This window comes from Salmo trutta, chromosome 7 (genome assembly GCF_901001165.1).
Source record: "Salmo trutta chromosome 7, fSalTru1.1, whole genome shotgun sequence".
In the NCBI taxonomy this organism is placed as follows: domain Eukaryota; kingdom Metazoa; phylum Chordata; class Actinopteri; order Salmoniformes; family Salmonidae; genus Salmo; species Salmo trutta.
Window position 1 is genome coordinate 12,157,078 of NC_042963.1, and position 12,047 is coordinate 12,169,124.

Consider the following 12,047-nt stretch of genomic DNA (forward strand, 5'->3'; position numbering starts at 1 on the left):
AATCCCACCCCAGCTTGCAAGTGGTCTAGATGGCGGTAAGAACAGCCATCTACAAATGCCATCGGCATGTCGAGACACACGTTCTCTTCGAAATAGTGATGGTTCGAAGGCAATGGCGGAGCGATGTCACGCGGGGGTGGTCCGGAGTCGGTTTCATCGTCACCACAGTGTTGACACACCGCCAAAGCGCTGCCCAAAGGCAGGTTCTTTGCTTTTGCGTAGTTGATTACTACATCATGGCTCTGCAGCGTCATGAGCCAAGCCGCTATCCTGCTGTTGTGTACAGCACCCTCACGGATTCGTTGGCTTTTCAGAAAAGTCACAGGCTGGTGACATGTTTCTATGATCACCTTTTGTCCGCCGACATAACTGGTGAAGTGTTTGATCGCCCAGACTGTCGACAGCAGCGCTTTTTCGCAGTCTGAGTATTTGTGTTCGGCGGGGTTGAGTGTTTTGCTCGCGTAAGCAACCACACGTTTGTCTTGGTCGTATTTTTGGTACAACCCAGCGCTAAGGCAGTGCTCTGAGAAACCGACTTCCAAAAAGAATGTCTTGTCTTTGTTGGGGTATACCAGGCAGGGTGCCTCGCAAAGCAGGTTTTTCAAGGAAGCCACCGCTTCGTTGTGAGTGACATCCCAAACGAATGGGGTGTCTTTCTGAAGAAGGTGAGTCAACGGTTTTGACAAGTCGGCGTAGTTTTCGATGAATTGACGGGAGTAATTACATACTCCCAAGAAGCTGCGCACCTCGTGAAGGTTTGTAGGTGTTTTGATGTTGCGGACTGCTTGGATTCGGTTAGACTGTGGCAGGATGCCCTCGGCACCCACCAGAAGCCCAACGTAGTTTACCTTGGTCCTGCACCATTGTCCTTTCGTGATGGCCAACTTAGCCCCTGCAGTCCCGAGTTGGGTGAGAACGTGGTCCATTTCATTGAGGTGATGTGACCAAGTCTCACTTCTCATGAGAACGTCGTCCACGTAAATTATCGTCCCCCTAGAGGCTGCGTCTGGCATCGCCTTGTGCAGGAAGATGTTGAACTCTGAGGGGGAGTTCGCATACCCGAATGGGCAACGATTGAACGTGAAGAGCTTGTTCGAGAAAGAGAAAGCCAACTTGTGTTGGTCACGCGGGTCGACTGTCATGGTCCAGAAACCATTTGCCACGTCGACTGTGGAGAAGTACTTGGCGTTTGCCACCTTTGGCAACTCTTGGTCGAGCTGTGTCATTGGCCAACGAGACAACGGAACCAGTTTGTTGAGTTGTCTATAGTCAATGGTAAGACGCCATTTACCCGTTGGTTTCAGAACGGGCCACACGGGAGCGCTGTACGTACTGTTACATTCCCTGATTATCCGTTTAGCTAATAAGGAATCGATAATCTCTTGTACTGCTGCGTATGCTGCGAGCGGGATTTTGTATTGTCTAACGAACGTAGGAGTTGCTCCGGGTGGCGTAGGAATACGCACCACATGGATACCCGTAACCCCGCAATCTAGCGAGTCTGTCGACCAGATCTCACTGTGTTTGTTAAACAATTCTCTCAACTGATGGCGTTCAGTGTCATTGACAAGAGCATCAGCCTCCGACAGTAGTTGTATTACCTGTGCATGGAAACCAGGATATGGTTCGGCGACATTGTACAGGTCTTCATCGGGTGGTGACGGCATGTCACCTTTGGAAGAGTCATCGGTTGTTTCCTCACAAGAGTGTACTTCGCATGCAGGAGGAGACGCAATATCATCCTCCGTGACGATGGAGTATATTAACAGGTTGCTGTCAGGATCGACATCCAGCCGGAATGCCGATGTGTCGTCCAGTGGCAATACAGGAGTTAGTGCTATTGCTTTTGACTGACAAGTAAACAGCGTACCTCCCTCGCCATCTAGGTCTAGGGAGGACGGAAGAGGCCCAATCACAGGAACAGCTAGTTCAAAATCATGGAAGGCGTAATCGATCAATGTTCCTAGCTGAGTGTGCCGAGGAATGGAAATATCCGCTTGAGTCAGATTTTGTACCAGGAGGTAAGTGGATCTAGCGGTTAGTTCCAACAGTGGGTTACCATTGATAGTTAGCCCCAAGTCGAATAGTTTTGGAGAGGGTTGGAAGAACGCAGTGGTGCCTTCCATCCGGTATCCGGGCGCCAGGTTCAGTCTTACAGAAACCTCTGTGGTTCTTGCCGGTATCAACATGGCGGACTCAGTTATCGTCTTGCAAGCTTCAGGAATAGTCTGCCCGGAAGCCATTCGCACCGGGTCGAAAGACAAGGCATGTTGGTTTGGCTGCGCCAAAGACCAAAGAACTTGGTGTATGGTATCAAGTTTAACACCCAATCTTACCAAAATGTCCGCTCCCACATAGACTGTATGTGGGAGGTCCGCGACAACCAGTAGGTAGTGGGATAATTCCTTGGTTCCAATGCGGATCGATAGCGCACACACCCCTATTGCGGTGAGTGTTGTCTGGGGAGTCGTTCCCAGTGGAAATCTAAACGTTTTCGGCACAAGGGGATGGCAGTTCGCCGTTTTCGAAATTTCGTTGAACATTTCCAAACTGATTGCGGATTTTTCTGACCAGGTGGCCAGCCTGGTATCCTCAGCCATAGTGCCGTTTAGGCACACGCCCCCTATCAGAGGAGGGCGGTAAGTGTCGGCTGGTGAATCACCCAAGCCGCACAAGAAAACCACATGTTCGGTTAAGTTCCGAGTCGAACTCACATTGTCCTTTGCCACAAATGGCGGGCTCATGGCCAAGTTCACAGGGTTTGTGTCAGATGCTGACGTCGGACCCACGTCGTTGCACAATGTATGGCAGGTAGCCTTGGAAGAATGCGGCGAAGTCAACGGAGTTGGCATAGGTATTTGTGACCAGATTTGATTGGTTTTCCAATCCATTAGTGGTACCAAACGGTCAATTAAATCACTCCCAATCAGCATTCGTTCGATTTCGATGCTAGTCACATACACGGGGTGTATCAGTGACACGCTTTCGAAGTTGAGTTTAAGTAGGAGACGTTTGGTTAGGGGCGAGGTAGCTTGAGTGAAACCTTGAAGATTCGTATCGCAATGTTCCGTTTTCAACCAACGTTTTGTTGGGTCCACTGCCCTTTTTAGTTCATCCAGCAAGGTTTCGGATATAAGGGAAATTGTTGAACCCGAATCTATCAGAGCGTGACAGGTCACACAGTCCTCCAGGACTGTTCTAAGGTATGGCCTGTTCGAGTTGGTTTTTCTCGTCATATCCCCAACAAAATGGAGTGGGTTGGGAGAACGGAGCGGTTTGTAATCTGCGTCGATTTCCAAGACAGATAAGTCACCTACGTGACCCAGTGGGTCCTCTATCGGAATGGTAGAGGAATCATCTGTTGCAAAGCTGCTTATCTCGTGCATCTCCACCTCCGTGTCCAAGTCTGTAGACAAAACCTGCGGGCTTGTGTCTAGAACGGGCGGTACCTGGACAGGGATTTGAGTGGGGGCGGGGGTAATGGAAATGTTTGCGTCCTCTTGAATTGCATGAATTTCGGCGGACTCGGTTTCCAACGATTTTACGCCTAGTCATGAGGATTTATCCTTGTCCTCTTTCTCAAATTTCTTACGATGCAGTACATCTTTTATCAGAGCTTCTATATCATTTCGGTTAGCGTTTAAATCATTGTTGAACAATTTGTTGCCCTTGTTACGCTTGTTACCCTTGTGTCCTGACCCTTTGTGAGAGTTAGGCGGAGGGGCATGTCGGCTAGGTTGATCTCTACGGGACCTGTTAGATTGGGGACGTTCATCGTAGCTATTGTTACGGTGGTGGTTGTCGGGGTGGTGGTTACTTGGTAGCCACCCCCTTTGATCGTCCTCTTTTACAGCATATGTCCCTGATGCAGCCCCTACTAATTCGAGTGATGGTTCCCGCCTAAGCTCAAAAGTCGAGGTGTCCGGGCTCTTAGCCCGGCTTGCTTTTGATGCTTCAAAAGCGGTGCTTGCCAGCTCTCGGAGCGTCGAGATTGGCAACCCGACGTGGGCAGTAGGGCCCAAGTAGTTAATGAAGTTGGGAGACATGTTTGACAGAAAAAGTTGTTTGAACGGTAATAGGTCTTCCATTCCTGTTTCAGTGAGCATGCCAAAGTAAGCTGAACGAAGCCGGTGATAGTAGGCTTGTGGGTGTTCATTTCGAGCTTGTCTGATATTGTTAGCCAACGAACTATCGTGTTTGCGAGTCGCAGAACCACTGAATTCTATTTTCAAAACCGTGGCAAGTTTAGCATAGTCGCTTTGCACGTGTTGCTCTTGTAGACGGATGAACCTTGTCACGTGTCTGTTGGACGTTCGCTTCAAAAGATAGAGCCTGTCTGCATTCGTAGCGTTTGGGTAGCCATCCAAGGCGTCCTCTATGTCTGCTAAGAATGTCTCAGTGTCGTTTGGCTTTCCCGGAACGGGGTCGAAGAGGCGGAAGTTTTTGACGATTTTGTCAAGGCGATCCCCGCATCTGCACTCTCCCGTGGAGAATTGTGGGCCGAGAGGCCAAGAGGAAAAGTCAAGCTGTGGTTGTGTTGGCGAGGAGGCCCCACTTCACAGTGGGCCGAATGGCCAAGAGAAAGAGGCTGAAATCTCCTGTCATCTACATTCCCTCGTTCTCTTAGCTCCGGATGTGAGCTAGGTTGCTTGGTTTGGTTGTCCCGCGATAGCGCGTGACTGTTCTGGAGTTCCTCCAGATGATACCTAAGGGTGGTGTTATGCTGCATCGCAGAGTCCACCTGGGAGTTGATGATGTTTATTTTAGACACGTAGGTGTCGCCCTTTTTTCGCTCGGCCTCATACTTATCTGTCATGGTTTGCAGGGAGAGGTCGCGAGTGTGGAGTGAGAGATCCAGTGATGCGATGTCCTCCTTTTGTTTAGAGGTCACATTTTCCAACTTTCTCACCTGGTCTTTCTCATCCTTCATTAAATCAGCGACTTCAATGAGTTCTGCTGTTTTGTCCTCCAACTTGGTCATTGTGTTCATTAACTGATCGTCTTTGGTCTGCAGCTTTTGGAATAGAGCATTATTGCTTTGAGTGGTTTCATTCACAACCGTTTGTAGGGCATCAATTTGCTCGCCCCGTTTTCTAGCTAGCTCGTCCGATTCATCTAGTTTCGCGTGGACTTCACCGTATTTAGTTTTGGCTAAACCGAGTTGTTCTTTTAGAATACGGACTTGGTCAAGAGTTTGTTCGCGTTCTTTGTTATAAGTGTTAGACAGATCTTCCAATTTATCTGTTCTCACACACAGTTCCTCAGCTAGCAGTAGCTTATCTTTTTCGGCTTTCGATGCCAGCTCCCTGGTTCTCTCCACCTGTACCTTGAACTCCCCAGCTTCCTGCTCGTGCCTCTGCTGGGCACTGAGGTACTGGTGCACTGTCCATCTCTGCTGGTGGGCATAGTTGAGGGCTAAACTGGAGAGAACCTTCACAAGGCCTCCGCCTGATGGTCTATTTTGAAGAGCGTCTGTCGCAATGTCTGCATTTTTCTCACTTATGGCATTGAAATCTAACATTTTCAGCTCCTCGGCATAGTTAAGGTTTGCATCGCTGCTGAGGTCCGCGATCAATCTTTCCGTGGGTGAAGGTCCACTGATTAGAGGGGAAATGGGTGGAAACCCATCTGATGGATTGCTCATTATTATGATTGTCAGTTATTTCAATTTACGTAATGTTTGGGGTTTTTAGTTGGAGGCTGCAAACACGATTTAACTCAGTTTGTAAACGTCAATGAATCATCAAGACTGGGTCAGTAATGTGAGTTGGTTATTACTGAACTTGCCAAAACAGGTTTAATTGATTAAATCGATTTTAATGATAAATCTAACCTGTATCGGCTATTTGGGAATTTTAATTTTAATTCACCTGAAAGAGTTGCTATCTCTAAGTTAACGTTGAAAAGTCTAACTATGTCTCATTGGTTAGTACACATTAGTTTGCGTATTATTCCAATAACCAACCTGGACGGTAGTGTAGCAATTTAATGTATATTAAATTGAACGAGACAATGATATCCAATCAGTTGAGACTGGTTAGATATCGTACAGCATAACCTGAATTATTTAAAAAAATAATTACTGGTGATTCTTCACCACCGGAGGTCACTGTTAACACAAGCTAAAATCGACAGGGTACCAGTGAAAATAGAATTTTACAATACTGTTAAAAAGTCTACCTAAACACCATTAAGCTGGTAAAACAGCTTTAATCTATTAATCAATTTGAATGATTAGTCAACCCCGTATAGGCTAAAGGAATTAGCTTTAATTAACCTGAAGTAATTGCTATATCTAAGTTAACATTGAAAAGTTTAACTATGTCTCATTGGTTAGAACACATTAGTTTGCGTATTATTCCAATAACCAACCTGGACGGTAGTGTAGCAATTTAATGTATATTAAATTGAACGAGACAATGATATCCAATCAGTTGAGACTGGTTAGATATCGTACAGCATAACCTGAATTATTTAAAAATAATTACTGGTGATTCTTCACCACCGGAGGTCACTGTTAACACAAGCTAAAATCGACAGGGTACCAGTGAAAATAGAATTTTACAAAACTGTTAAAAAGTCTACCTAAACACCATTAAGCTGGTAAAACAGCTTTAATCTATTAATCAATTTGAATGATTAGTCAACCCCGTATAGGCTAAAGGAATTAGCTTTAATTAACCTGAAATAGTTGCTATATCTAAGTTAACGTGGAACAGTTTAACCATGTCTCATTGGTTATGGCACATTCGTGTGTGTATTATTCCCATAACCAACCATAGTGTACCAACCATAACCAGGTAGTGTAGCAATTTAATGTATATTAAATTGAACGAGACAATGATATCCAATCATTTGAGACTGGTTAGATATCGTACAGCGTAACCTGACTTATTTCACGAAAAATGACTGGCGTTTCTTCGCCAGAGGTTACGGATAGCCCAAGCTGAGATCTCACAGGATTCCCGTCTAACGCGGGAATTCACTATGAACAAAGAGGAAAACAAAAATGGCTGCTCCCCTTTGTTAGCTTAGCATCTGGCGCAATGCTTAGCTTTCCTTGCGCGGGTTTTCCCCCTCGCCGCACAAGGGATGTTCCCTCCAACAAGGGACCAGGTTTACTTGGTGACGTCTCACGTTCAACCCTTAACCTCTCCCCGTTACCCAACGCGAGAGGTAGAGAGATAATAACTTCGCTTCGGTCAAACGAATATATCTACTCTAATTTCCGTAATGGCTGGCTCATATGTCCTCTGCTCTAGGAATTACTTATGACCAAGTCAGATCACTCCTGAAAGCGATCGACAGAAATAACACTACGTTAGGCCCAACTAGTATTATTTCTCAGAATGCCTGCATCGGCTGGTACATATGCCCTAGCTCGTAGCATTCGGTAGACCCCCCCTTCACACTGGCTTTGGTCAGATATACAACAGGGGTCGTTCTCTCCCGACCAGTATCTGGGTGAAATGGAACGACACACACACTTCTCTCCCGCACTAGTCCTGCCTATAGCTATTAATGGAATGTATATATATTGCTACACAATTGATATGGAATAACACAACAGTGCGGCCTAGTCCTATCTTAGATTCCTCACAGGGGGCGCCATATGTCGTGACGTTGTATTATTTAATGTGACGACTGTTGCTCATCGAATGATTAACGGTTTATAATTACGTGATTAAATGAATTAAGCAATGAATCAAGCAATTATTAACTCATTAACCTGGGGCACCATGGGAACATTGTTTTGATTGAGTTTCTATTTCCCAAATTAACTCAAAGGATATCAGAATATCGATTACAACAGTCGCTAAATTAATCAATTTCCTCTACAGTCTCATAATCTGAACGTCGTATAATCCGGGAATCTGCACGGACCCGGCCTTTACCACTGAATTTACCACACCAATCTTAGTTGATTATTTATTTACTAGCAAGCTAAAATGATGATAAAAATACACATACACAAAACACAGTCTAGCTATTGATTAGGACTTAGTATAACGGGCCAACACACTATGGCGCTTGTTACCCAAAATGGGGATTTTAAAGAGAGAGAAATAAAGGAAGTACACGAGAGAAATATACATTTGGGTTCATTTGTCAGCCATGCTTATTTAACTAGCCTTGCCCCGAACTGCCGCTCTTATGGGTCAGAATATAATGATGGAATTACGTGTTGGAGGTCTCAGGTGGGAAGCTCCGCGTGGGTCGTTTAGGCTTCTAAATGACGCACTTCCCCGGCGCAACTCTCTGGTTGTCCTCACGATGTCAGTGTCCTTCTTGGCTAAATGGTCTGATCCCTCGCCCTTGATCTGAAAGGGGTCTTCTGAGGACAGACAGCTCTGTAGCTCAGAGCTCACAGCTTCGGCCCGAACGGGGTCGATACCACGATTCAATGGAGAGTGGAGGCTGGGTGGTTCGGCTTGAATTCACCCGCTTAGACACAGCTACTCGTCCGTAGCTCGTGTAGAAAAATATTTCTTTGTCTTCAACCTTGTGTTTCGTTTTGGGGTTCGTCGACTTTGTTAGACCTTAGCTGCAGCTTGGGGTCAATAGTCTCCAATGTTAATTCTTCACTCTCCTGTCTTATACCCTCGGGTCAGAAGTGGGTGTAACCGCCTTTAGGGCAATTCTCTGGGCGGACCAAGTAAAGGGGGCAAGGCTTTGGCTCTAGAAAATATCCAATTTTAGACACTAACTTCACATTTCATCTTTACCAAAACATTCTGTTTGATTTGGATATTTTCTACACAACGTACAATGTATAAACATCAGACACATACGGGGAAAACTCTTAAAGGTACAATGTTTTCATAATAACGTCATCTCTTAACCTTTAAAAACAAATACAAAAGTTACATACATTTTAATATTCCACTTTTCGTCATGACCACCATTGTGGCTGACGGAAACCATTGTTCCAAAGTCCCTTTATTGCATGTTTAATGTTCTGAGGCCAGTTCTCCATTGTTAGGACAAAGGAATTTCTCTGTGGCCTAAGTTTTATTATGGGCGTGAGGGTCATAAAACCCCCACATCTTCAGACCCCTAGATCTCTCCTCCTCTGTTGGGGGTTTGGGAGATAATCTGTAGGGTGGTGGTCTCCTGTACCCTGACCTGATCAGGACAGTCATGACATTACTGTATTTAATAATAAATATATATATATATATATATATAGATGTCACAAATGTATAATTTGTACATTTCTTTATACAAAATGTAGTTATTTGTTACATTTGACTGCAGTTCTACTTATTTCTCTGAGATGTAGGCGGATATATAGCGTTTTGCAAAAACAAACATGATTATTTGTCTCTCTGAAATCAAACCGTCAAGTGATAGATTTGAAACAAATACAGTACATGTCTGTCATTGAACAACCCCATGCCATGGTTAGATAGTGAAAAACTCACCAATATCTTTCATAATTTCTTTAAACAATAAAAGCTAATTTACCAACATTTCTGAAAATTGATAAATCGAGTTTTGGAATGAAACTCTTCATACGTATGAATGACTAATACGTTGAAGTTAAAAGCCACACTCTTCAATTGATTGTTCCTCTATTAGGATGCAAGGGAGATACCTGTAGTCTCAGTGGCTACTCTGGAAGCCTTTGTCTTGTTGATGGATGCCTCCAGTCTGACGGTCACAATCAATTTGTACTCTGACGAGCCATCATCTCAAATACTGAGGAGAAAGTATGATTGATGAATATGTTGAGGAATGTATCTTGAAATTGTTCAGCAATTAATCTTGGTAAATCACAATAACAGTGCCGAAAAATAATCCACAAAAAAACATTTGAAACATGATATGGCTTGGCGCTAGCTATCTGCAATGCAGCCAGTTACCATGGGGATGGAACAACCCACACAACACCAACGTAATAATTACTGAATGACATTGAAACAAGTACAAAGAAGAGCAAAATATAGTTTGCTAAATCCAAAGTCAATAACACCCAGATAAACATACAATGATACCTAAGAGAATTAGTAACCAATGTCAATATTTACATATACCTATGATGAGCTCCTCTTATTATAGTATTGATGTTGTGTACTTTAGAGAAATGAGCAGAAGACAAATTATCATTGTCCACTGTAACAAATGGACTAATAAAGTGGTAATTAGTAAATCTGTGGAGTGACCCACGTGACGAACAGGAAACTAATGCAATTCTACTTCCTCACTCCTCCAGGACGGTCCTGATCACTCTGACGTCGGTGGTGTTGCTGGTCATCAGTACTGACTGGATCAGCTGGGACAACCTGAACCGCGGCTTTCTGCCTAGCGACGAGGTCTCCAGGGCCTTCCTGGCTTCCTTCATCCTGGTCTTTGACCTGCTCATTGTCATGCAGGTAGGGGCTCCCCCATGGCCAATTAAAAACTAGCTGGGCTCCATTACTCTCCCCCTCTTTTTTTCCCTTTATCTCTCCCATTCCCCACCCCTCCCTCAGTCACAGGGGCACTGCGGTACTGGGTTGAGAGAGCGAGAGAGGGAGACGTTTGATCAGTCAGAGCCTGCATGACTACACACCCACTGCTGCTTCTGATTTATATCTCTACCCCTTATCCACCCAGCCATCCCCCTATCCAGCCATCCCCCTATCCAGCCATCCCCCTATCCAGCCATCCCTCCGTCCGGCCAGGCTTCAGCTAAGGACTTACCCCCGCTCTCCTCTTCTGTGAACCCAGGCCTTTTCTAATGATGACTCATAACATTTCATGTTTTCTTTCCTTGTTTCCACTCAATGTCCTCCATCCCTCCATCCCACAGGAGCCTATACATCAGTAAAGTGTTTGTCAGTAGCATACGTATGAATATGCAAATGTATTTGTCTGGGTAGAAAATGCATAGCGGTGTTTCAAGGAGAGAAGGCTTTCAACACAGTAGCCTCAAGCCAAATTCAGACTGGGTGGTTTGGAACTCAAGCCTAATTCAGTCAGGCTTCTACTTATGTTTAATAGACATATTTTACCCGCTTTATTATTGCTTAAAGGATTATGTAGTCTAATATTTAGTAGCCCTTAATTGTCTATTTCCATATGTTTTATGTAATAAATAATTAGTAGCTTCTCATGGATGACTACACATTATTGTGTAATAAATCCAGGCTGTGTCACATCCGGCCGTGATGGGGAGTCCCGTAGGGCTGCGCCAAATTGGCCCAGCATTGTCGGGTTTGGCCGGGGTAGGCCGTCATTGTAAATAAGAATTTGTTCTTAACTGACTTGCCTAGTTAAATAAAGGTTAAATAAAAAATACAAAAATACCTCCATCTCCCTTACTCTTCAGAGTCGATACCTGAGGTTATGGCACAATTCTTGTTTTTACAGGGCTATGATGATTAGTATCATTTATCTGTAGCATACAATAACTTACTAAATCGCAATTTCCTGTTATTGCTCACCTCAGTCATTCAGTTGATATATTTAAATAATGTATTACATAGTGCAACTGTTGAATGACTTATTTCTGATTAACATGGCTGTTTTTCTCGTTGTTTCAAGTTTTATTCGTTGTATCATTTTTTGTCTTTGAATAGGCTTCATTGCTTTTCACTGGTGTCCCCTCTCTTCTCAGAAACAGGCTAATGCGTAGTGACCAGTTTTTTCCGCCAGCTGTCAGTTGGAGCTCCCATCTCCTGCCTTAGACATCATCCCATATGACTACTGCAGTCTCCATAATGTGACATCCTCATTTGACTCTCTAGTCCCAGCCAGTACCCAACTACTCACCAATCACATCACTCCTGTTTTCCCCCACTGGGCTGTATTTCACTCTCATTCAGATGCCTTTGTTTATGATAGCTAGCCCCCTCTCATTGTCTGCGCTGTGTACAGCACGCACGTTTACCAGGGTTATTTATGGTTTCAATAAATAACCGTTAGCGCTCACATGGACCTGAGGCCTGCTGTCATTGCACTCTTATTGTGGCATAGTCAATAAAAACCTCTCTACTCCTCCTTCTGCCATTCCGACCCACATCATTCCAAATGGCTTCATTCACCTTCATGTGGGCGTGTTG

At 44.6% G+C, this 12,047-nt stretch overlaps 1 protein-coding gene across 1 annotated transcript in view; it reads left to right on the plus strand.

The window, feature by feature from the left end:
• Positions 1-12,047, plus strand: part of tmem117 (transmembrane protein 117) — an 83,966-nt gene that overhangs the window by 53,731 nt on the left and 18,188 nt on the right. The window contains exon 6 of the mRNA XM_029758004.1: positions 10,217-10,376. Within this exon, the coding sequence (XP_029613864.1) occupies positions 10,217-10,376 (160 nt within the window). The remainder of the gene's footprint in view (positions 1-10,216; positions 10,377-12,047) is intronic.